This window comes from Cynocephalus volans, chromosome 3 (assembly GCF_027409185.1).
Source record: "Cynocephalus volans isolate mCynVol1 chromosome 3, mCynVol1.pri, whole genome shotgun sequence".
NCBI lineage: Eukaryota > Metazoa > Chordata > Mammalia > Dermoptera > Cynocephalidae > Cynocephalus > Cynocephalus volans.
This window is the reverse complement of record NC_084462.1, coordinates 170,262,915-170,290,050: the sequence shown is the minus strand read 5'-3', so window position 1 is coordinate 170,290,050 and position 27,136 is coordinate 170,262,915. Positions and strand designations below refer to the sequence as shown.

The window sequence follows — 27,136 nt, the reverse complement described above, 5'->3', positions numbered from 1 at the left end:
TGGGTTTCTCTTAGCAGCCTAGTCATGTGCTCACTGCATGGGAATGGAGTTTATGGGGTTGCTTTAGATTCATGTGCAGAGTTCAGAGTATTAAAGTTCTCAGGAGCACTGACATCCTTCCTCTCCCCTGCATTGCTTGATGATCTGTCAAGCAAGTGGCCTGTGGGCATACCAAAGTGGCCTTGTCAGAGGAAGCTTAGCTGCTGAAGTTGTTCTGCACAACTGAAGCAAGTTTTCTAGAGTCTGCATGAGATCAACACCATGCAGTTTTCCTTGTTTGGTTTAGCATTCTCCTATTTCCCTTTTTGTTTTTAATAGGCATAAAGTGGTCTGTTTAATTCATTAGCCAAATTATCAAAATAAGGATTTTATGATGTGCATGTTTAAGTTGTGCCTCAGAAATTTGGCAGTTGGGTATTCACTATTAGCCACATCGGAAATTCTTCAGATGTTGCCCTAATGCACTTCAGAAATGCCAAGATCTCCAGCACTTCTGGCTTCTTTTGCAGTACTGTGGTTAACAGTTAACAATCATGGGACAAGGCCAGGGTGGGACCTTCAGTCAGAACTGTCTTTATGCACACCCTCAATTTGCCAGATTTTCACTTGGTTGGTGTTGCATGGAGGCACTTTATTTGTGAAAAACGTGACTGGACTGAGAAAATTATAGCTCTTAGAAATTCTTTTTAAGCATTGTGGAAACCTGGCTTTATTATTTTTGAAAGAAGATGATATAAAATAAATAATTCCAAATAATTCAAAGTCTCTTCATACTTAATTTTGTATTCATTTTCCCTGAATAATTGGGAGAGACAGAAACCATGACATTCCAATCTCATTTTTTATGAACACCAAAGAAGAAAATGCTTTGATGTACAAGTTCATAGAAAACCAACACTTGTAAAATAATAAAAGCTGGAGCATACTGAGTAGGCCTCTGGTAGAAAGCATTTAAAAGGATAACACAGGCAAATACTCAGCCTTAGCCACTTAAACTGAGGTGAGAAAAATCCTAAAGCTGTGTCTTGAGGCCAGGTTTCTAGTAAAGATTCCCCGGGAATGGGAGTTTAGGTGCTGTGTTCTTAAGATTAATAAAGGTCAGAGACTAACCTCTGCTTCACCCCAGTGCTGTACACAAGCTACCACATTTGCCCAGACAAAGCCACATATTAGTGGACTTAGCATAACGTCTGGATGGTGAACACCTAGGAGATGCTTTAGCTCCTTTCCCCACACGGACAGACAATTCAATTAAAAGGCCTTACTTATTACTCGGCACGTTTTGCTACAGTTGTGTGGAATTGGTTTGTGTGGATTTGGATAATGATTTGGTTTTCTTTTTTTATCTTGAATTTGTTTTCTGCTGGTAGAAGATCCACCTTTAATTACAGAATGTTGACAGAACATCATGGAGGTGTGTTTACTATCTGCTCCGTGGTGCCTTTTAAAGAAAGTAAAAGTTTGTTTTTCTCTTCCCACCAAGTCTGGGAACACAGAATTATGTCTTGTACATAGTCACATTGAGTTGTTTATACTGAAATACAATTGACTTTCACATAAAAGCAAAAAAGACCATATTTGCAATCAATTAGGAGGCCAGTACAGCCTCTTCCCATCCAGTGTCAAAGGCCAGTTAGTAAAACTGAGCCTAATGCCTTAGCACAGAGTCTTACACATCACAGTTGATACGAACTAAACTAGCAGACTGTATGGAGTTTAGTAGAAACTTCAAAAGACTGAATGAGTGTCTTTCTTTTCCCCCTGTATTTTATCAAAAACCAAAACCTCATTTTATGAGCAAAGCTGGGCCTTTGATTTTCATGTGGTTTCTCTGAAACCCAGAAATTTGGATGAAGTAGCATTAAGGCAAAGCCAAACCTAACCAAAGCAGCCATCGCCTTGCCAAGTACACACATGGCTTCACCGTGTGCCAGCGTGACATATGGGCTCCTCCTGCTCAGCCAAGGGAAGCATCTGCTGGGGAGGTCAGACCTCCGGACCTGTGGATTCTTCATCTCTAGGCCCCTCCTCAAAGCCTAGGAGCACCGGCTGCCATTTTAGGTGCTAGGCAAAACAGAGAAACATACTCCTGTGTTACACCTCCTCGCAGTGGCAAGAGGACAAATGCTTTACATTTGCTAGTGGACAAAGAAGAAGAGTTTAAATGAAACATGAAGTAGTTAAAGTAAATAAATATGTGGCCTTGGTATAAAAATGCAAATGTTGAGACTTGTTTGGTAGGGAAAGTAAAAATGGCCTCTCCCGTGTACTAATAGCCATAAATACTTTTTCAGGGCCCACAGCCTGTCACCTACAGATCACCAAGCAGCTTTCTACCTGGCTCTGCAGCTTGCCATCTCCAGACAGGTAAGTTTCTCTAATGCTCCCTAAACTTGGTGCGCTCTCTATCTCGATAGGATTCCTTCAGCTTTCCAGTTGGATGGACTTCCTTCATTCACTTGAGGCTGAGTTGGAACCAGGGACTGTTGTTGGAGGACATCGACGCCTCACAGTGAAGACCCTCGTGTTTTGGTCAGTTTGAGTATCAGGTGTGAAAACACAGGAGTTCCAGGCTCTGCTTTTGGAGTTGAAATCCACAAATCTAGGGAGCCCGAGCTGGGGTCAGATGGCAACATGGGGTGTGGCACATGCATGTACGCTGAGCCCCAGAGTGATCAGAGCACTCTGTTCCTTGCTAGCAGGAACAGGCTAGCAGAAGCCAGTGCTGTTCTGCATGGTGAGGATTTAGTCACTCGTTAGGCCCTGGTTGTCATAAGGGTGTCAGTGGTTGACAGAAAGATGCCAACAGGCATAGACCAGAGATACCAGGTCCTCTAAAATACATGGGAGATACAAACAATTATGCACAGTGGCTACTGGAAACGGGAGACTCAATAGTATTCTCCTTGCTGGAGGGGCAAGCTTTGCTGGGCTTCATCTTCCCTAGAAGCTGCCTTTGCCATTGTCATACCCTCTTGTCCCCTTACAGTTGTTCTGGAGACTCAGGCCACATGCCTGCCTACCCACCAGGTGCAAAACACTGGTGGTAACCCCAGCACATTCCTGAGTGCTGACTGGGAGGGTGACTCAAAGGTCAGCTCTGCAGACATACCATCCCCTGGCAGACCTAGGCTGAGACGTGTGTCTGCCTTCCGGCTTGCCTGGGAATGGTGTTGGGAAGTGGCTCCCACTGGCACTGGGGACTGAAGTGACCTCCCTGATAAAGGTCCTCTCACCTGGCATGGTTTGGCTCACAGCTGCTGCTACAACAGGTGGGGGCTGATGGTTGGCCATCCGGTCTCTCCCCTTCATTGGGAGCATCTCTCACCTCCTCCATGGAGCCTCCTTCCTGTAGCTTCCTGCGCTTCCCTTCCTTTTGCTCAGCCGTCTTGTTCAATATCTGTCTTTCTCACTGGAGTTTAGGTTCCCTGAGGCAGGAACCTACATCTGTCACCGTCAGTGCTTTCCCTGACACCTGGAGCACTGCCTGACATGTGTTCAGCACTCAGTAATACTCTTTGGATGAAGGAACAAGCTTTGAATTCCTTCAAGTGAGCTTTCCCTTAAGGACATCATTTTGAACCCTGTATCAGTTTGTCCCTGATTGCTGTGGTCATCCCTGCAAATCTATACCATGAGTACATCCTGCCTTTCTCCTATGATGCCAGGCTGAGTGCTGTCCACTGGGTAGGTTGTCACCTGGGGAGCAGATAAGTAGATGGAGCTTTGTGGCCACAGCAGCAACCTTTGTAGTCCCCGAGCATGAGAACGCCAGAGCTCTCTCTAGGGAGTGTTTGCCTGCTGCTCTCTTATCTTTCGAGCCAATGCCTTGTGACCAGGAGGAGAGGATGGAGAGGAAACAGAAGATCTAGAGGCACTCTTGTCTCAGTCACTCAGTAGCTGGGTGATCTTGCTCAAATCATTCACCTCTCTGGTCATCAGCTTCCGCCCTGTAAATGGATTGGGCCAGATGATCTCCCTTCCATCTGCAATAGCCATGATTTTATGGTTCGAAAGCAGAAAGCCTCCATAGCCAGCACTTATAACCTAAATGCATCAAGAATGGTAGGTCACAGAGGAACACTAATAGGTTTGGGAGAGAGAAGTCGTGGCTTCCTACTGAGGTGTGAGATTACTGAGCTTTGGGAAGAAGCAGGAGAGCTGAGAATAGGAGAGCTGCACAGGACTGGAGTTGGAGGCAGGGCAGGAAGGAGTCCTGGTGTGGTTGTTTAAGAATCCTTCAGTCTTGAGCTCTATTTTGAAATTCAGCTTCAGGTTCTAATTCTCCCTCATTACTGTTAAACCTGCATGGAATCTAGGGTGTTCAGATATCAATTATGTATGCATTTATCAAAACTTGTGCTTGGACAGTTTCGAAGAAAGTCTTGAACAGCTGTTGCATTTAAAGGTTAAGGTTGTATCTGGTCCTACTTGAATTTGGTTACATCTGCTTTGTATGTGGCATTGCAATTTGTTTCTTTGATCAAGTTATTTTGGGTTGTCATTTGGAAAGGTGTGGGGTTTTTGTTGGTTTGTTTGCATATTTTCTTGATGTCTAATGGAGATCCAGTACAAAGGAACCTGAAAAGAATCACAGGCATCTGATCATTTGGAAACCTCTGTTAAAGGATTTATAACTTATTAAGCACTTTAATTTCAGTAATACTTTAAAAAATGAGAACAGTTCAGCTAAGGCAGTTTAATTCCACTAAAAACCTCTGGCAATTTGTATTTGTCTCCATTTACAGTGAAATCATCTTGGGCATAATCAAAAGTAGATCAGTTTTATGGAAAGAATGAGAAAGTGTTTATTTAGAGAGAAATAAAAGCTTTGGTACTGGCAATTGTACAGGGAAACAGGGTCTGTCATATCACTTCATCAGTCAAACTGTCACTTAAAGAGGACATCTGTTTTCATGTTTGTAGCTAATGTCCTGGGGCTGCCGTAAAGACTTGGTTTAAAATGTGAATATGGCACAGTGTGAAACAACTTGATATTTACAGAGTCAGATACTGAAATGATGGCTTCTTTCGTGTGTGTGTGCATGTGTGTGTGTGTGTTTAAAAATTCTTTTTGGTTTTGTTTTAAACCAGATACCAGAGGCTCTGGGATATGTCCGCCAAGCTCTCCAACTTCAAGGTGATGATGTCAACTCTCTGCACCTCCTTGCCCTCTTATTGTCAGCACAGAAGCATTACCATGATGCTCTGAACATCATTGACATGGCCCTGAGCGAATATCCAGAAAATTTTATGTAAGTTATCCTGGGCTTTTGTTTTTTCTTACCCTGAAGTTATTAAATTTACTTCTTCACCCCTCTTTCTTTCCAATCTGTCTAATTTGAGTTCTTCATGGATATCCTGAGGGTAAATACTATGAAATCCCTTTATTCTTTTTTCCTATATTTAAAAACAAACTTAGTCTATCATCTTTATTTAGTTAAAGTACTTTATCCATTCTTTCCCAATTTGTATATTTGGAGCACATGAGATAATTTTCAATGGATTCTGGATGAAATTTTTATTTTAATAGCTATATATTTTAAAATGTACATTAGAAAAATATAATACGTGTTAAAGGGTGATTTTATGGAAATTATTGCTTAGAAGACAACCAAACATTTTTTAAATGAATTGTTTTAAAGTCATTTCAAAGAAAAATATTAATACTAATACAGATATACAGGTTGATTATCCCTTATCCAAAATGCTTGGAATCAGAAGTATTTTGGATTTTGGATTGTTGGATTAGGGATGCTCAACTTGTACTTGTATATGGCAAAAGTTATGTTAAACAAACTCCAGTGACTGAAATTTGGGAAACATTACTTTATAGCATATTTGTCCTGAGTTACCAATGGCTTCCACCAGCTCTGGATGATTATTCTATTTTAGGCAACTTTGATCAAGATACCTTAGCTCTTTGTGCCTTAGTTTTATTCTCTAAGAAATGGAATTTCTTAAATGAATCAATCAATATTTGTACATGACCTAAGAATTGTCATTATAAACTGTCATGTGCTTGAGTAACTACTTATCTTCACATCTTTCCTGTGAGTCACTGAATTCATGCCTGTTGGTTAGGCTTTGTTGAGAAGGACATTGTCTTTTGGGCTACTGGGTTACCATTTTATCCTCAGTGGTGGTAGCTTAGTAACCAGTACACAATGGCCAGAAATAGTAAACACTCCTGCACACTGGAAGGTTCTAACTGTCTGTGTCATTGCAGGGTTAGTAACGGGGCAGGGGCAGCTTGGGGTGGGGCAGAAGGGGAGGAATATAGAAGGTGGCCAGGGCTGGCTTTCTTTACTTTCAAAAATAAGTGCAGTTCCAAACTTTAAGTGGGTCAGCTTTGGCTTTACTTCTCTACCTCATCACCTCATTGTGTTTTTAATCAGTACTTTTCAGCAGCTCTCTTTGGAAAATTGGTTCACACATTTCCATTACAAACATTTCTTTGTCTTCAAGTGAAAAGGGTATTTCTCTTCTCCCCATCCAGAGAATTCTTGTTATAATCCAGGAAACCTCTGACTAGAGGTTTCTTTTGTAGGTTCAGCTACTTATGCAGAGTGAATTAAAGAGCTTGGCTGTAGTGTTTTACTTCTTGCAGATCTCACACTTGCTCTTTGCACACAGAGTGTATTTCTGCATTTTATCCCAAGCTGTTTAGCCCATGGAACCTTAACATTTTTAAAAAGATTTGGACCTTTACCCATCAGGAAAGTACAACCTGATATAATCCTTTTGTGTGTGTGTGACCGGTAAGGGGATCGCAACCCTTGGCTTGGCGTCAGCCGCACCGCGCTCAGCCAGTGAGTGCACTGGCCATCCCTATATAGGATCCAAACCTGCGGCCTCAGCGCTTCCAGCGCCGCACTCTCCCGAGTGAGCCACAGGGTCGGCCCCAACCTGATACAATCTAATTCAGTTTCTCTTATCAATATTTTATAAAGCACCATTCCCTGCTTCCCACCCCCCCACCACACACAGACACACACTCACACACTTTCATTAAACTTTATGTGGTTCCTTCTTTCATAGTCCAGAGTGTTATCAAGAGGAGGCTTATTAAACTAATAACCATACCACACAGTCAGCAGTAATCAGTGGTGGCTAATATGGTAATGCCTTCAAGTGACAGCAGCTGACAGCCTTTTGAAGAAGTAGAAGTAAGGAACAGTGGTAGAGATATTTGAGGAATGCAAGCCTATTATTATAATGTTAAGCCGTAAGCTCAAAAAAGCAAAGCATATGGCAGCAGGTCTGAGAGCAGCCTATGACTTGTTTGCTTTTTAAATATTTGTATATCTTCCTTTGTGGTGGGAAACTTCTTCCCAAAAATACTTTATTAAAAGTTAGGGCCAGATGTAGTCAGTGGATCCCATGATTTCTTCCCAACCTGGGTAAAACATTTCAATACCAACCTAAACAATATTAAGTGGACACTTGTCTCCGCTGCTGTGTAGTAGAATCTGTTTGCAACAAGCTTGTCTCCAGCAGAACGGTAGACTTTCTGATCTGGTAGTGGAGCACATAGCTGACGTTTAGTCAGGACTTGCTAGATGGAGGTGAAAACCTTCCCACTGATAGGGTCAAAATTCCATCCACCTATTGAACAGTTACTGGATAAGACAGCTAAAGGCTCCTGCAGGAGCATCTGGTCTCTCTGCATTACCTATCCTTACTGTCACCATGAAATGATAAGAGTTGGTGTTTAAATACTTTGAATAAGCTTAACAAGGACCAAAAAGTTCTTAGCCAACAGGTACCATCTCAGCCATTTTGTCACTGCAAGCAGCACTGAGATTAAACAATAGATTCAACAATTGGGAAGAACTTCCTAACTGAAGGGATTGTGAGAACCAGGAATCCTTTCTTAAAGGAACTTCAAAAATAAGCTCACTACTCTGGAGAAGCAACAATTTTTGGAGGTATTATAGGGTTAGTTCTGCACGGAAGGAAAGGAATGAAGAAGAATCTTTTGTAGTGGTTAAGAGCGTAGTGTTAGAGTTGGACAAATCTGATTTAGGACTCCAAATCCTCCACTTTTAAGTTGTGTGACCTCAAGTAAGTCACTAAATCTCTGAGTCTCATTTTCTCATTTGCAAAATGTGAATAATAAAATATCCATCTCAGAGGCTTGTTGTAAGAATTGATTTAGCTTGTGCATTTAAGGCATTTGTACACGGTAATAATTGGTAGGAATTCATATTACTGCTACTACTATTACTACTACTACTACTACTACTACTATAGTTTTCAACTGTGAAGTTTTAGAATCCTTTAAAACCGTTGGTATTAAATATTGAGTAGAAGCAAAAAAAATTTTATTAAATATATTTAAAATAAGAATACAACTAGGGCCGGCCCTGTGGCTCACTCAGGAAAGTGCAGCGCTGGTAGCACCGAGGCCGCAGGTTTGGATTCTATATTGGGATGGCCGGTGTGCTCACTGGCTGAGCGTGGTGCAGACAACACCTTGCCGGGGGTTGCGATCCCCTTACCGGTCAAAAATAACAATAATAATAATAATAATAATAATAATAATAATAATACAACTAATATGTATACCTATATCTTAGTTTAAGAAAAAGAGCATTAGTATTGCCTATGAATGTCCTGTGTATATTTACTTATATATGTACATATGTATTTCCTGTGTATATGAATTTCCTGTGCAGTATCACCTATGAATTTCCTCCCTATCCTATTCACTGGCCTCTCATCTGACAGGTTAATCACCATCCTGAATTCTATGTCGATCATTCTCTCATATTTCTATACCATGTATGTTTGACTCCTAAATAGTAAAAGTTTTTAGTTTTCATGTTGAGAAAGGAAAATGGCTTAGAGCAATCTAAGCCATTTGGGGTCTGCTAAAGTTATCAGGCCCAGAGAGGCATGACCATAGGACTCAGTCACATCCCCCTCACCCATGTCCAAGGTAATTGCTAAAAGGCATGTTTTTAGTAGAAAAGCTGCTGCAACTGTGAGGTATAAATTACCCAAATGTTATTGCAAGTTGTACAATATGACCCTCATGTGTTCTTTGTTGCAAAATTCCTGGAATTTATGAAGCAAAGAACAATGTATAGCAAATGTTATTTTAGTGAACCAATGTAAATTCCTGGCAAGCAACTTCAGATCTGCCCCTCAACTTCTCCCTTCCGTCCTTTAAAAATCAGTTTGTACGGGGACTGGCTGGTTAGCTCACTTGGTTAGAGTGCAGTGTTGATAACAGCAAGGCCAAGGGTTCAGATCCCTGTTGCTTCCCAGCCAGCTGCCAAACAACAACAACAAAAAATCAGTTCATAACTGCTACCAAACTGAGCACATATTTGGGGCAACCAGAGTCTGTGTCTCCCAGGCTGCAGTCCTCAAATTTGGCCCAAATGAACTGTCTTATATTGTTTGCCTCAGTTACTTCTTTTAGGTCTGACAGTGTTTTAAAATTTTTTTTAAAAAATGGAATCATACTAAGGATATTCTTATACTATTTGCTTTTATTGCTTAACATTATGTTTTTGAGGTTCATCCTTATTGCATAACAGTGTAATTCATTCATTTATACTAATGAATAGTGTTTATTGCATAAATATACTAAGATTTTTTTAATCCAGTCTACTGTAAATAGATGTATGGGTTATTTTTAGTTGTTGGCCGTTATGAGCAATGCTGCTGTAAATGTTCTTGTACAGGTCTCCTGGTGTACACGTTCAAGGATTTCTTGAGGTATACACCTAGGAGTGAAATAGTTAGGTCGTAGGATATGTGTATCTTCATCTTCAACAAATAATTCCAAACTGTTTTCCAAATTAGTTGTGGCAACTAATACTCCCACCAGCGTGCCCTAGAGTTCCTGTGGCTCTATACAACCATCCTTAGTGTTGCCAGGCTTCTTGTTTTTGGCAGTATGGTTGCAGGTTAATGATGTCACATTGTGAGTTTAAGTTGCATGTTCCTCATTACTAGTGAGGCTGAATATGTTTTCACCTGTTTATTGTCATTTAGCTTTTCTCTTTTGTGATGTGTATGTAGAAGTCTTTCCTCTTTTCTAATTGGGTTGTCTTTTTCTTACTAATTTGGAAGATTTCTTTATATATTTTGGTTACAACTCCTTTTGCTGGTTATATGTGTTGCAAAATCTTCTCCCAAGCTGTGGCTTGTTTGTTTTTGCTTTCTTTTAACAGTGTCTTTTGATGAACAGAAGTTCTTAAAGTAGTTAAATGTATCAGATGTTTCTTTTAGGGACAGTACTTTCTGTGTCTAGCTCAAGAAACCTTTCCCTTCCCCCATGATCATGAAGATAGTCTGCCAAATTATCTTCTAAAAGCTCTCTTGTGTTATCTTTCACACTTAAATCTGTAAGTCCCATCAGAATTGATTGTTCTATGTATGACGTTAGGGAGCCAATGTAATTTTTTCCCATATGGATAGCCATTTGTCCTAGCATCACATATTGAAAAGATTATTTTCCCTGTAGCTCCACATTGTCACCTTTGTCATAAATCAAATGTCCATATGTGTTTTTAAGCTGTTTCTAAGCTTTCTGTTTAGTCCCATTGGTCACTGTGCCCATTCCTGTGAGATTGCCACTACTTCGTCATTCTTACAGCTTTATTATACGTGAGGCGAGTCCCTTCCTGTCTTTTGTTCTTCAGGAGTGCCATGGCTATTCTAGGGCCTTTAACCTTTTGTATAAATTTTCAAATCAGCTTGTCAAGTTCCATACACACACAAAAAATCTCTGAGACCTTGATTAGAATTACATTTAATCTAATAGCTCAGTTTCGGTAGAATCATATATTTATGACAATGGGTTTACTAATCCATGGCCATTATCTCTCTCTAATTATTTAGGCCTTTAAAAATATTTTTATTAAGTTTTACAATTTTCTTTATAAAAATTTTGCTTTGTTTTTACTAGATTGATTCCTAGTTACCCAAAAAATTTTTTCATGCTTTTGTGTACACTATGTGTATGCAGAATATCTTTTATCAAATTTACTACTTACTTGTTGCTAGGGTATAGAAAGGCAACTGATATTTGTACATTCTTCTTGACCTGGCTAAATTCTTATTAATTCTAATAAATTCTATATCAATTAGTTTGGAATTTCTATGTAGACAATGACTTTTACGTGAAATAATTAAAATTTGATTTCTTTATCTCTAATCCTGCAGCTTTTTGAAACTTGCCTTACCGTACTAATTAGGACCTTTAGCACAGTTGAGTAAAATTCTTTCAGTGTTTTACCATTAAGAATTATGTTTGATACAGGTCTGTTTCTAGATGCTATTTAAGAGATTAAGGAAGTTTCCTTCTTCCTGGTTTACCAAGAATTGTTTATTTTTAATTATGAATTGATATTGAATTTTATCAAATGCTTTTTCTGTATCCGTCGAGATGATTATATGACTTTGCTCCTTTAATCTGTGAATGTTTTATTAATTGATATTTTTAAATGTTAAAGTAATCTTGTATTCTTGGAATAAGCCCAAATTGATCATGGTGGAATTCACCCATAAATCCAAGTGAGGCTGGTCCTTTTTCTATGAAAAGATTTCTGATTCAAAGGGATGGTTATAGGATATTCAGGTTTTCTATTTCTTATTTTATTAAGCTGTATATAATATATACACATACATATATTATATTTTAGGATTTGTCCATCTCATCTAAATTTTAAATTTTATTGTCATAAAGTTGTTCATAATGATAATCTGTCATCACGTAGCATATGTGGTTAAGTCTTCTTTTTCAGTTCTAGTATTATTTAATGCACCTTCTTTTTCTTAAACAGTCTTGTCAGATATTTGTCTGTTACATTGATTTCCAAAGAACCAGTAGCTTTTTTATCATCTCAATTGTATGTTTTCTCTTTCATGAATTTCTGCTCTTATTATTTCCTGTCTTCTGTTTTGAGTTTGTTATGTTTTATTTTATTTTCTTTCTTAATCTTTTAAATTGGATATTCAGTTTATTAATTTGTTGCCTTTCTGTTTTCTGACATAAGCATTTCAGATTAGAAATCTCCCTCTGGGGCCGACCCCATGGCTCACTCGGGAGAGTGCGGCGCTGGGAGCGCAGCGGCGCTCCCACCGTGGGTTCGGATCCTATATAGGAATGGCCTGTACGCTCACTGGCTGAGCGCGGTGCAGATGACACCAAGCCAAGCATTGCAATCCCCTTACCGGTCACAAAAAAATAAATAAATAAAAATAAAATAAAATAAAATAAAAAAAGAAATCTCCCTCTGATACTGGTTTAGCTATAAACCACGAGTTTTAATATGTGAAACTTTTATTATTGTTTTGTTCTAAATATTTTTAAGTTTTTGTATTCTTTATCGACCCATTAGTTGTTTTAGAACTGTGTTTTATAATTGTCAAATATATAAATTTTTCAACTAACTTTTGTTATGGGCTTTTAACTTCATTGAATTGTGTTCAGAGACTGTAATTTATATAAATTTGAAATTTGTCGAACTTGTTTTATAGCCTAGCATGTGGTCACTTCTTGTAAATATTCCATGTGTGCTTGCTTGAAAAGAATTTCTGTATTTGTTGGGTAAAATTTTATATATTCTATTAGGTTAAGCTATTAATTATGCTATCCAGATCTTTATTCTTTACTGATGTTTTTTGTCTTGATCTATCAGTTATTGAGAGGAGGTATGTTGAAATCTACCACTAGAATGGCAGATTGGCTTATTTCACCACTTATTTATAGCAGTTTTTGCTTTATATATTTTAAAGCTATGCTATTAAGAGCATATAAATTTAGAATTGCTGTGTGTTCCTCTTATATTCAACCCCTTATCATTATGTTGCAAGACACATAATACGCTTTGTCTGAAAGTCTGTTTTGTATGATACACACATCTACATACATATATTTGTATATATTGTATATACACACAGACAGGCTTGGAATATCTTTTTCCATTTGCTTTGAACCTCTTTATATGTTTTATTTTTTTTATGTTTTTTATATGTTTTATGTGTTTTTATTTATTTTTATGTGTTTTATATGCTCTTGTGCTCATCATGTATAATAATACACATAATTTTTGATTATGTATTTTATTTTAGCTGATTTTTTTAAAACTCAGGCTGACAGTCTCATCTTGAACATCTAGTTCATTTCTGTTTATTCTAAATACTGATATATTTGCATTAATCTCTACCATTTCATTTGTACTTTCTATTTGACCTGCCTTTTTTTTATGTCTTATCTTCTCCTTTCTTCTTTCAGATTGATTGTTTTTATTGCATATTTTTCTTTACTAATATAGAAAAGAAATATTCAATTTTGGTCGGTTGTTTTGGTTGTTGATTACCCTAGAGATTTTAGTGAGGCTCTGTTGTTGGCAAACTTTCTCAGTTTATATCTAAAAATATATTTGGCTTTACTCTTAAAGATTTTCAAACTGGATATACAATTCTAGGCTCAAAATTTTCTCATAGCACAAGTAATCTTGCTTCTTTAGTTGTTAAGTCAACTGTTTAATTGTAGTTCATTTTAATGTCATCTGTCTTTTCTCTCTGGCTGCTTTTAATTGCCGTTGTTGCTGATATTTTACATTTTCACTATGTTACATTTAAGGGTGGATCCTGCTTGGGGTTCATTGGGCTTTTAAAATTGTAGATTATTATTGTTTATGCTGTTTATTGTATCTAGAAAGTTCTTAACCCTTATATCTTCAATATTACTTCTCGTACATAACGTATATGTTGTGTCTCCTTTTTATTTAGTCTGATAATTTCTGCCTTCTGTCTCAAGTGTTTGGTTCTTTCATATTTAACATAATTAATGATGTGATTGGATTTACATCTGCCATTTCTATATGTGTCTTGTTTTTTTGTTCCTCCTAAAGTGCCTTCTTTTTTTTTTGTTGAAAAAAAATTTTTTTAAACCCTTTAACTCTTAAATATCTAAACAAAAGGATGAAAAGTTAATAGCTGATTATGTATTATCTCTAACACATTGTAAGTTTTTCCCAAAATCAAATTTAACAATGTACACATTTTTATATTGAACAGTGTTTATGAATTCTGATAGATTCACTATCTACCATACCTGGTATAAGAGCCCTAATATTTCTTCTTCTGAAATACAGCTTTGCTGAAATTTACCTTGATGAATACATTTTACTCAGTGATTTTCCTCCTTGGCCCAAAAGGGTGGAAGTATGTGCCAGGTGATGTTTGGAATAATTGTCTCTCCTAAAGTCAGTGAGGCAGTCTGTTGGGCCACAGCTTTGGTCAGGTCCTCTGACTTCTTATTTATGTCATTGAAATTCATTTTTAGATGAAATATTGGGATGAGAACTGACTTATTTTTTGTTTTAGGAAATTATATCAGGTAGAATCATATTTACAGTGGCGTTTGAGAACTTTAGTGTTACTAAAATGTTGTTTTCAGATCCAGTAAGCATTGCAATGGCTGCTGAGGGAAGCCACTGCCAGGGTTTAAGTTTCTTGCTGAAACTTATACTGGAGAGTTATGCAACTCTCCAATAGATTTTTAATTGATTTGAATTTTTATTTTTTCCTATTCAAGTAGAATACATACTCGCTCCTATTCATGTGCTCTCAGAGAAGTCATAAAATCGATAGCACATTTAAGAAACCATCAAATGTTACCACAAAGCACAAGAGAGTGACTGTTGAAACCTCTCAAGGATACAAATACAGATTTCGGATCATTATGGCGTATGTATAATTCCTTTAAGTGTATTTCCTGATCTGTAACTATGATATATCAGAAGATATTGAAACAAATCCTCAGTTACCTGATTGGAGGAGCACAGCTTTCCTACAGTACTGCTCTTCTGTATGTGTCTTCTGCTTTTGTACAAGTTACAGCAGCTTTTGTCAGACTATCACACTTCTTTTTACACCAGTGGAAACTGTGTGGAAAGAAGTGAACATACATAAAATGAGCGTACATAACATTCATTCAATCAGTCATCGATTTAGCAATAATTACCATTAACGTTTATACACTGCTTTGTGACAGGCACCCTTATTAGCACTTTAAAACATTTTTAACTAAGTTAAGCCTCACAAGAACCATCTAAGGGAGTAGTATTATTGTATCCATTTTACAAATAAGGAAACTGAGGCACGAAGAGGTTAAGTGTTTTGTCCAAAAGTGTAAACCCAGAAGGTTACCAAGTCACCATGATTTGAACCCCAAGCAGGCTGGCCTCAACCTCTGTGCTTTTCACCACTAACTGCCTTTGAAGCATTGAGTTCCTGCCACATTCCAGGTGCCATGCTAGGTGCCGGGGTACTGCTGTGAACAAGAGAAAGACAGTTTCTGCTCTCTTGGAGCTCACAATCCAGCTGAGCAGGATTTTATGCTATTTCCCCTGTTAATCTCATCAATGAACTAGAAAACGTGGTAGGATCGTTCTTGACTTAAGTGGAACATATATCTGATTTTTAAAAAATCATTACTTGGCAAGTGAGACTGTGTCTCTTTCTCAGTCTGTCTCACTCACACACATACTCTCAGAGAAACTCAGTTTCTAAGTCAAAATATCATATTGAGTAGAGTTTTGATTTAGTGGTTACTGAGAGTCAGGTGTTGTGGGCTGTTTTTATGACTGAGCTTAGTGATGACACAGTGAACATGCCCATTAAATTTGCATTTGAGAAAAATTTGGACCTCAAGGAAAGAGGCTGTTCATCTCATTATATAAGAGAAATGATCTGTTGATACCTGTAGGAGGTCTGGGAGGGAGGAATGCACGGAATCAACCCAGGGATGCCAGTCCCTCAGGTAGGAGTTTGGGAGGGAGTCTTTGGACAAAGGAGAGGGTGCGGCAGCCAGGTAGACATCAAGGATCAAAGTGGAGCAGGATTCAGCTGTTCAGTAGCTTATTTAAAAATCAACTTTCAACAACAACACCAAAAATCCTGATTAAAAAATGACAAAGGAATGAAATAGACATTTCTCCAAAGAACATATACAAATAGCTAATCAGCACATGAAAAGATTCTCAACATTGCTAATCATTAGGGAAATGCAAATCCACACCGCAGTGAGATACCACTGCTCCCAGTAGGATGGCTGTTATCAAAAACACAGAAAATCACAAGTGTTGGCAAGGACGTAGAGAAACCGGAACACTTGTGCATGTCTGGTAGGAATATAAAATGGTGTGGCTTCTACAGAAAACAATATGGAGGTTCCTCAAAAAATTAAAAATAGAACTACCATATGACCCAGCAGTCACACTTCTGAGTATTTACCCAAAGAATTGAAAGCAGGGACTTGAACAGATATTATGCACCCTGTTCACAGCAGCATTATTCACAATAGCAAAAGGAAGATGTGGTATAGGCACATACCCCTGGTATGGGTACAGAGTTTCAGTTTTGTAAGATGAAAAGTTCTGAAGATGGATGGTGGTCTTGGTTGCACAACAGTGTGAGTGTATTTAATGTCAGTGAACTGTATGTACATTTAAAATGAATAAAATGATAAATTTTATGTTATGTATATTTTACTACAATTAAAAAAAAAGAAAACTTTCTGACCTCTCTTTATTGACGTGTGTGGTTGTAGGGCTTTCCAGCATTTGTGGAAGTTTGAGATTAGATGACTAGGAGAGAGTCTCTGTCCTTGAGAGTCTCTGGCTCTGGATCATTAAGCCAAAGTTCTGGGATGGACTAGCAGAACCAAGGAAGCAGCCTCCCAGTGTACCACACCCATTTATGTGATCTTTCTGTGAGGTTCCAGGTCTGTTGTGTTGCCTTCAGTAGATGTAGATGCTTGTTAAGAAAGAATCCCCCAAATGCAATAAGATAAGGCTTGGAAGCTGAACACTGGGATCATGAGGCAAGGACAGAAGAAATGGAAAGAGGGAAATGGGAGAAATGTATCAATGCTGCAGCATGCCAAGCACTGGACTAGATATTGGGGACCCAGAGGTTTCCAGGAAACACCCTGCACGAAGCCTGAATATGATATTCTATACTTTGACTTATTGAATAAGATATCTAGGAGGACTTGGAGATCAGGACTTGGAGGAGCAGTCATGAAGCCAAATTTGTTTATGAGAGAATCTCCTTTCTCCAGGGTTAGAAGCAGCCGTGTCCTGAAAGTCTCCCCATTTTCATGTGACCACTGCTAGGTGTGCATGTGGCTGTCCCCCAATCTAAAATCCTCATGGAGTATCCTGCTTCCCTTCCAGAGAGGTCCCCCTTTTTTAGTTTTTTCTGAATATGCTGGAGAGAAAGGCCTCAGGGTATGCTGGTCCTCCCATCACTCAGAGAAGACATCTCTGGCTGGCCGCGCTGGCCTTGGGAGGCCAAGCAGCTGGGAGAGACCAGGCTGGGGCAGGAAGGGAGCCATGGCAAGGGTCACACCAAAGCTGCTCCTCCCCAGTCATGGCATCCAGAAGGCTTGTTTGTTTTAGTGTTTTTCTTTCCGAGATCTTCAAGTCCTCCTAGATATCTTATTCAATAAGTCAAACTATAGAATATCATATTCAGGCTTTGTGCAGGGTGTTTCCTGGAAACCTGTGTCCCCAATATCTAGTCCAGTGCTTGGCATGCTGCAAGCATTAATAAATTTTGTGCAATGAGTGAATGACCCTTTAGGGTAGCCTGGTAGCCTTAGCCCATAGCTAAGCATGTATCTACCTGTGTTTTTCTTCTGTTGTTCATTTTGGTTTTTACTTGAGTTCCACTATCTGATAAAATAATGATGGTTTACTTACTGCAAGTGGGTTGTATAAAGCACTTGCTAGTTACCCAGCCAACTGTGAAAAAAAATCAGACAATCCAAATACAGTTGAATTCCAGTTCATTTGTAATGGTCTTTTGCATTTTAAAGTAAGGAATGTTTACTATTAAAAAGGAAAAAGGGGGCCGGCCCCGTGGCTCACTCGGGAGAGTGTGGCACTGGTAGCACTGAGGCTGCGAGTTCAGATCCTGTATAGGGATGGCCGGTGCGCTCACTGGTTGAGCGTGGTGCGGACGACACCGTGCCGAGGGTTGCGATCCCCTTACCGGTCAAAAAAAAGGAAAAAGGAACCTGAATGCAAGGAAGAGGAAGTAAGAGAATCTCCAGATTTATCCCACAAGTATTCTTCTAGGAATCCTGAGCTAAAACAACTGCTGAGGATTGATCAGCCACCTACAGGTGATCAGGCTCACTGTCCTTTAAACAGCTCCCACAGTTCATGGTTAGAGGGCCCGTGCTCTCTGCTGAGAAGTGTGCCAGGCTCAGGAGGGCTACGGCTAAAAAAGCACCATCCTTGCCTTCATACCGCACACAGGGACATGTGGAAGCACAGTCACATAGGAGTGTGTCAAGCCTCAGAAGAATCAAGGGCACCACTGCCGCCTCCACCCTCGCCTTCAGGGAGCGGCACTCCCTGTTTTAAAGCTCCAGCGCAGGCATAGACAAAAGTCCTGGCTGAATAAGCCATGTAAAACAAAACAAAGCCCTTCATGAGGACACACAGGAAGCAAAGACGCAGAATGCAGGAAAAACAGGCCAGGATTCACAGGAGCAGGTTTCTGGTACAAGGACTCATGGTCCCATTCGGCATCAGGTCCCAGAGAGATGCATTATCCACCTCTGGTCCCAAAGAGCTGCTTCTGCTTCCCAGCACCTGGCTGGGTTCCTACTTTCCTGGTTCCCTTCCCGACCTTATGCAGAGGGTGCCATTTCTATATCAAAGAACCTCCTGGATTCCTTTGAGGCCATGTCTCATCATGGCACAGGCCTTTCCCCTTTCTGGGTCTAGGTAATAGGATTCCCATTCTTTGGCATCTGCCATGTCTGCTGAAATGGGCCCAAAGGTCTCATTTCTTCACGTGCGCTCCCCTCCTTACACTTGGGAATGTGGGGAGACCAGGGCCTTGCGGGCTGAGTCAGATGTAAAGACAGGGGAACCCTCCAGAGAGACAGCCCTTAGGAGAGGCAGGTCAGCAGGATACAAGAGGCCTGGGTGTGCTTCTGGTCCTCCCCTCCTCCATTTTAAAAATTCCTGACTGGCTGTATGGGTAGAGAGAAGGGATTCTATCTTTCAGGAGCCAGAGCAGTTTGATAGGAAGACTTGCTTTCAACTATGTTCACACACGCAGTTACCAGATGGCTGTTTGTCATTTGCTGTACTAAAGGCACTTGTTCACCCACTCACTTCCCAAACCTCAAAGCAGGTTCTCTGCCTTCTGCCTACTTCGTATGCCCTCAGGAAGCAGTCCTGACTGTTTGTGGGCAGCACTGTGACGTCTTAATGAAGTGGCTCCTTCATTAAAGCATCACACTCAAGGGCTGGAGGAGGTCTACGAAACACGGGCAGTGCACCTCCAGAGGTGCTGTTGGTTCAGCCTGGCCAGCTCATTCCCCGCTTAGGTGCTGGCCTAGGATGCTAATCAGAGTCGAGATTAATAACTGAAGCAGGAGCAAAAAATGATCCAAACTAGGGTTTCTTGAGGTGATTTATCCCAGCTAAATATGTCAGTTGTTTGTTTGTTCTAAAAATACCACTAGAAGGTTGGGGGAGTATTCCAGATTGTTGACACTTTGACTGAAATGAGAAGCAGAATGTAACTGATATGGGATCTAACAGGAGTTCCTGCCTGTCATAAAGAGGAGGCGGGGTAAGGATACCAGGAGGTGCAGCCAAGTCCTAGATGGCCGTGGATTGGTCCCCAGCGCTGTCGCTCATGCACAGCCTCCCAAGTGAGGACAAGGGGACGCTAAGCTCTGAAGAACAAGGCTCCTCCCAATACTGTGGCCCTGAGAAACTTTGTTTTGCTAAATAAGAGTGGTCTCAATTTTCCCAGGATGTCAGATGTGGAGTTTGGGCTGGGATAATGCAGCCCTTCGCCCATGCTGACAAGTGAGGCCAGAGTGGGAGAAGTGCCCGTCAGCTCCCCAAACGCACTGGCCCTTGTGCTGCTTCTCCTTCTCGAGCAGCCATGGACATTAAACGTGGTCATGTTTCTAGAATTTCCTTAGTGGCTAAATAACTCCCAGACAGAAGTGCGCCAATGGGCCACCTGGACCAGTTATTCCCATGGCTTTATTCCTAGAGAAGATGCACTTGGGGGAAGAGCCACACTCTTCAAGCCCTCTCTCGGTGCTTCTCTTGCAGGCTGACCAAGAGTCAGCATGCGGTTTGGGTTTTGTAACGGAAGCCAGGTCCTCATATTTGATCCCTGAGAAGCTTATGACTAGGGGTTTCTGGCTGGCGGTCTATAAGCTGATGTCTACTAGCAGAATTCTATTAAGCCAGTACACGTTTCAAAAATATTTGAATTTGATCACCTTTTGGGTAGGCAGGTGCAATTGTAAACACTCTTGGATGTCTTGAACCCAGCTCCTGTTTTTCTGCCTATTCTGGAAGACTTGAGTTTTCAGCCCCTGAAGAGGACCCACAATGATGGTGGGGTGATTACTCAGTGCTCTGCAGACTCAAGGAGGTGCCCTTTTTGTGGGTGACAATGTGAATGGTGTCTCTGGGTTGGTACACTGTGGCCCGCCTGGCAGTCCCTCACTGACGACATGTGGGGGACCTGGACAGGGTCATAGCACAGCCTTGAGAAATTGATCTAGGGAATATGCCAGGAGGAAGGGAAACAATCTGCTTAAGACCACAGATGGGGTGCCCTCATTTGTAAGCTTCGTGTAAATGGTTGTTCAAAATTTCCTTCGAATTTTACTACAAAATACATCCCACATGCTCCCAAAATTATTGGAATGAAATAAACGCAGGTAGAATTTCCACAATGCAGGGGCTGTGGGAACTCTTTACCCTGGAGGCCTTTTCTCTTTTTTCCTTTTTAAATCTTTTTAAAAATCTTTTTCCTTTTAAGGTGAATAGGGAAAAGTCACAGTGCTGTATGCCCCCTTCACTGGGGGCGGCTGTGTCTTCTTTCTAATAGTTGTTTAAATCAGACCATTGATAATTAGGGTGGAGAGTTACAAACTAGAGTGTTGCCTCTTGAACTTAAAGTTGCTCACAAATCCCCTGGGAGTCTGGTTACATGCAGACTCTGATTCAGCAGGTCCAGGCTTTGTAGAAAATATGGAGATTCTGTTTCTCATAAGCTCCCAGGGGATTCTGAGGCTGCCTGCCCTGGACCACACTCTAAGTAGCAAAGCCTTACAGGATCTCTCAAAAAGGCCTTTTCTACCTGTGGATAATTGTAAAAGTCTATATTTTTTTCTAATGCACCAATGAGTAGTATGTCAATACAGCAATTAGGTAAGCCATATGACCTACGAAATTGTATATTTCCTGATTAACAATGGACTAATTAGATCATTCATTCAAATGACATTTATTGAATATTTGCCATCAGTGAGACCCAAAGCAGCATTTGATATTTAGTGGGAACAGTCACAGGAACAGCTTCCGCACCTCCTTACCCCTTCCGGTTGTTGTCAGAGGGACCTCAGGGTGGTTTGAGGTCTCTCAGCCCCGAAACCTGCACAGCTGTAAACCCGGCATCAGTGGCTCACCTGGTCCTGTTGAACTGCGACAGGCCAGGCAGCTCCCAGACCAGTCACAGTACTGATTTTTAGTGACAGTGGCTGAACCCAGGATGGAGGCTGCTTTTTATAGAGATACACCATGTTCCAAGATTGGACTTCTTTGGAAACCTGGCCAGGAGAACAATGGCTCTAAGACCAGCACGCAGGAGGCCATCAGAAATGTTGGTGACAATGAATTGAGGTAGATTTCCTTCAAGCTGCATTGGAACCTGAAAGAAACCCTCCATTCCCCTTTGAGGGGCTAGCTAGGTATGTTTGATAACATACCTGTCCCTGAGCGGCGCTGTGCTGCACGTGGTCTGCTTCTCCTCCCTTTCAGACTGTCTGCTCCCAGCTGACTCATCCAGCTTCAAGTGACTGTCATCTCTCTTCTCATAGTCACCACATGCTTCTGGCATATCCCTTTTGACTTCTCTTACCATTCTGATCTGTCACCTGCCAGATCATCTTCTTGATTTAAAATTTCATTTCAACATACTTGCTTCTCCACCCATTTCTGCTTGATCTGTTATTTCTTTTTCCTGATGACAGATGCTCACTTTCCTTCGGGTGTTTGGCAGCCAGCCCCACTCCAGCTTTCCGTAGCTGCTCCCTGGCAGCGAGAGATGGGGAAGGTATTCAGGGCCCCCCTGGCCATTGCCTCGCTTGGGCAGATCCACATGCTTTTCTGTACAGCTGGTTTGCATCCCTGCCTGCATTCAGAAGATAAACAAAGAGCAGGCCCCTGGCATGCTGAGTCCAAGATCTCACAAACACAGATCAGCACAAAATACAGATGTCCAAAGGTTCCTGTGATTTTATTTCTAAATCAGCTGCCACAAATGCAGCATTCACAGATCAGCTAATTAATGAGGGTTTTGTGTATTAGTATGAGTGTTTCTTCTATGATGTACTTAATGAGCGCAATTTTTATACTGCCACATAAGATTGTAGTGAATTATTACTTCAGTATTTCTCTAAACTTTTCTAATATATTTTCATTGAGAGTTTTTCATCAGAAAGTTCTGTGAGATATATTAAATTTCAGAATTTAGAAATGTCCAGCCTTTTAGCTTTATCTCTGGCCTTGGCCCTAGCCTGAGTCTAGAGTCTGGGCCTCATAGGCATGGGGCCCAGGATAAAGCTAAACTGGAATGAGTGTCTAGTGTTTGGGAGCAGTTTCTAGGGAGTCGGGAAAATCTTCCTGGGGATGGCCATTAGACATTGAACCTGGCTGTGATAAACGCCACTTTGATTAGTTTCCTAAGGTGAATAGGGAAAAGTCACAATGCTTCACTGGGGGCGGCCATGTCTTTCTAATAGTTGTTATTTCAGGAGTTATCTTGGTATGGAGTTTGGATGTGTTGTCCCCTCCAAAACTCATGTGGAAATTTGATCTCCAATGTGGCAGTGTTGGAAACTGATTGAGTCATGGAGGCAGATCCCTCATGAATGGATTAATGCTCTCCCTGGGGAGGAGAGGTAGTGAGTGAGTTCTCGCTCTATTAGTTCCCTCGACAGCTGATTGTTTAAAGGATCCTGGCACCTCCTCCTTCTCTCTTTCTCTCTCTCTCTCTCTCTTTGTCTCTCTCTTCCTCTCTCTCTCTCTCTCTCTCTCTGTCTCTCTCTCTCTTGCTTCCTCTCGCCATGTGATCTGCTTGTACCCGCTGGCTGCCTGCCACTTTCTGCCATGAGTAGAAGCAGCCTGAGGCCCGTGCCAGATGCAACTGTCCCAGAATCATAAGCCAAATAAACCTCTTTTCCTTATAAATTACCCTGTCTCAGGTATTTTTGTTATAGCAACACAAAACAGACTAAAACACTTGGGATTCTTAAAAGATTCCCAAAACAAAGTAAAACTTTAGTTCTATTAGTATTACTGAAAAGTAATACTTTGACTAACTGGGTTTTTCAAATAGCTAGAATTTTATATGCACCAGACTTTTGGGTGAAAGGCAAATCACAAAACACACATGCACACAAATGTGATTATTTAAAGAACTCTATATGGTATTCCTAGGAGCAATATACCTCAGCAGCCCAAACTCCAGCTCTTCTACAGCCCTACTCAAGTTGCAGGGCTGTAGCTTGAGCCTAAACTAGAAATCCTGCCTACTATTGGTAACCAGGTCTTTTCTTCTGATTGGACCAGAAGTTCTTTGAGGGCAAGAGACTATATTTTATACCATTTTGTATTCCACATAGCATCTAACACAGAACTTTGCACATATTAGGGCTTTAAATATTTGGCAATGGGTTAAAAATGCTATATATCTTCATTAGCATCAGTAGTATAGTTAGATTTTAAATTATTCTGTGTTTCTTATTCAGTGCTTTGGAGTCATACAGATTTAGGTTTAAATTTCTGTTCTAACAATCACTAGTGATGCGAACTTGAGCAAATTACTTAACCCTCAACCTAATTTTCAGGGTTGTTATAAGAATCAGTGATTAAATATTTAAAGTGTCTGGCAGCTGCTTTTATTATTATTATTATTATTATTATTATTATTATTATTTTACTTGTCTTGAAAGCAGAAGTTTCCTGGCTTGTAGCTTATTATTCCACAGTTGTGAGCTCTTGTGTTTTTTGTAACTGTGTTTCCATTTGGAAGGTTTAACTTCTATTATTAAGGCTAGCTTCAGTGAAGGACTGCTATTTGACTTGAATCTTGATGCAAAAATGGATGGAAAAGTCATCCCACACAGAGGGAGCTGCATGTGCAAAGACCCAGGGGCAGGAAGGAGAGCGACATATGGGGGGAGTTGACCACAGCTCGAGTGGGAGATGTATGTGATTGGTAACGGACAGACCCCTCAGTGGCTAGGCACGTGGGCAGGAGCCAGATCGTGAAGGTCCAGTAGGAGATGCTAGATTTGGGTTATCAGTAATGGAGTCAGACTGGTATTCTAGCTAGGTTGTTTCATTAATTTACCATTAATTTTTTTCATTAATTTACCATAAGTTTTCAATGAATCTATGAACAAAATATTTCTTTTTTAAAAATTAGGTTAATGAACTTTGAGCAAGGAGTGGGGGATGGGAATAGACTGTTTGCCCAGCTTGTGAATTCCTATTATCCTTGGAGAAACATCTTAATCCATGGTTAGACTTGGGTGATGTGGCCAGCACATGCTGTCACCTGCAGTCTCCTCTGCTGTCTTCACTGGGTTCACAATTAGGAATATTGAAATGTATTAAATGCTGGTTTGTCTCAAGATCTTTCATGGCTTGTTTTTTATGCCTCAGGGTTTCCTCTGCAGATTGAATCTATAATGTCTTTGGACGTTAACTGCAGCAAATTAATGCTAATCATTGTTTGTGTACTCATCATTTCTGTGCTAATGTAATATACACCCAGCCAGACGTTTTTGAATAGGCTCGAAATGTGTGCGCAGGGTTCAGCAAATACGATGACAAGGATCATTTGTTCTGTTTTCAGTATTGTTTTCTGCCTTATAAACAAGCTGAGGCTGGGAAACGGTGAAAAGGCAGTGCCTTCTTTTCCTGATTTTACTTGTGCATTCAAGGGAGCATCGGAGTGAGGCTCAGCAGGTGTCTCTGCCGTCGTATCCTGTAGACCCGCGCAGAGGCCGAGCGGTTTGGCTTTTCTCCCGTGCCGTGTTCTCCAGCCCCTCTTCTCTGCCCGTCTCTCCCTCATGCTTCTCCTCTTGCTTCACATCCGGGTGCCTTTTCCATCATTTGTGCTCAGCAATTGCACTATTGTTCTTCCTGTCTGGTTCTCTTAAATCCAGCCCACACCTTTTCCACTCCATATCCTGAGTCAAGTGTTTGAAAGCTGTTATTTCATGTAAATTAGAAGTTCTTTTTCCAGCCAAGAAGCCTCGCACAGAACAGTTCCCCCAAGCTGCGGCTTAGAGACAAGCTCTGGCATTTTGTGCTGCACTTTAGGTACAGTTAAAGGAATCGTGGCAAATTGCTGTGAGAGCCACACTGGGCTGCTGTGCAGGGAAACCCTGCCACCCCCTCCATGGCCCTCCTTGGGGCAGGCAGGCGCTGAGCTTGGCCAAGCTGGAGGAGCTCAGTGTGCCCCCCAGAGAACTTCACCACATACAGCACCTACGTGGCCTCCTGGGCTCCCCACAGTACTCGGTGGGGTCTCCCCACTGAAATTGCTTGGCAACCACAGCTCCTTCGGGAGAGCCTCTGGGCTCTGAATAGGTCTCCACCCAATGCTGACAGGTGACCATTTGGCAGCTTCTGCTTTGTTTGTAAAGTGTCTCCCACTTTACAAAGTTTGGTGGGAGATTCTGGTGGAAAAGTACTCCCTCCACATTCTGGACTCATGAAGACCTCTGCATGAGTCAGCCTCTGGTTCCTTTAAAAACCCCTTGAGACACCCTGAGTGGCTGCCCTTTCATGTAGGTGGTCCTGGTAAGCTACAAGGGAATTTGTGCTTCTTGAAATGTTTTTGGGCAGAAGCCGAACTCTATTCTCACATCTGGCCTTGCTCTTTATGCCCCCTGCTTGAAGATAAGGAAACTACATCCTGCCATTACCTGATCCATCATCCCATCATCCCAGGTTTCTGCAAACCCAGGCTTGGGGAGGCTGCAGCCCTGACCCCACCAGCAGCCGCCAGCACCCCCTTGGGCTTCCTTTGTTCCATTTGGAGGGGCTGGTTGGTGCTCACCCATTCCTGACGCTGGGCAGTGACAGGAGAGGACTACTCTCATTCCATCTATCACAGAGGAAAAAGAGACTTCGCTCCTCTAAGGACCTTTGAATGAGGACATTACATCATGTGTGGATGAACAATTCTGTGTGTCTAACTCAATTCACTAGAAACACCTTTCTTTCTCTTCCGTGGTTTATGGAGAAAGTAGTCAGTGAGCAAATGCTGATTTAAGGCCCATTGAACTCAGAGCACAATTCTAGGACCTCTGTGGAGATGAGGCAGGAGAGAGAGAGAGATGCCAGGGCTATCACTATCAAGAAGAAAATCACATCCAGAAAACCACCAAAGAGTGCTGTTTTGAAGCCTCAGTTTCCTTATATGTTGAAGAGTGATAAACACCACCTGCAGAGAAGAGTTTTTACAGAGTTGACGTTGCTAGTGTTTGTAAAGTGCCGAACCCAGGGCCTGGCACATGGGAGGCCTTTAATAAACAGGAGCTCTCCCTGGCTTTTTCTTCTCTTTCTTATTACTCATGAAAAACACCAGCTAATATGGTCACACTGAGTAGAAAACATGAAGGTGTAAAAGTGGCATTGATGGGAGACTTATTTGATGAGATAGGGTTTTAGCTGGATTTGGGAAGAACCAAAGAGAGACTTGGATTAATAGAGATTAAGATTAGGACGGGACATGGCATATGTAGTCATAGAGTTGTGACAGAATTGTAGCATTTGGCCAGTGCATTACATTGTAGGAATAAAGAGTCCAATAGGATGTACAGCATGGGGCGGGATGGTGACAGAAGAGTGGCTGGTGGGTGCAGAGCCTCAGAGGACTGGGCAAAGACTTCTACTTCTTATCACAGACAGTAAGGAGCAACTGTGGTGTCTTGAGCTGGGAATGAATATGATTTTTGGAGATCTTTATAATAAGATTTCTGAGAGCTAGGCAAGTCAGGGGATGGAAGACCGTCAGGAAAGAATGT

General features: G+C 41.1%; 1 protein-coding gene across 7 annotated transcripts in view; it reads left to right on the top strand.

The window, feature by feature from the left end:
* TTC7B (tetratricopeptide repeat domain 7B) overlaps positions 1–27,136 on the top strand; it is a 267,108-nt gene that overhangs the window by 168,957 nt on the left and 71,015 nt on the right. For all 7 annotated transcript variants that reach the window (XM_063088953.1, XM_063088950.1, XM_063088949.1 and 4 more), the window contains 2 exons: positions 2,295–2,367; positions 5,095–5,255. In XM_063088953.1, the coding sequence (XP_062945023.1) occupies positions 2,295–2,367; positions 5,095–5,255 (234 nt within the window). The remainder of the gene's footprint in view (positions 1–2,294; positions 2,368–5,094; positions 5,256–27,136) is intronic.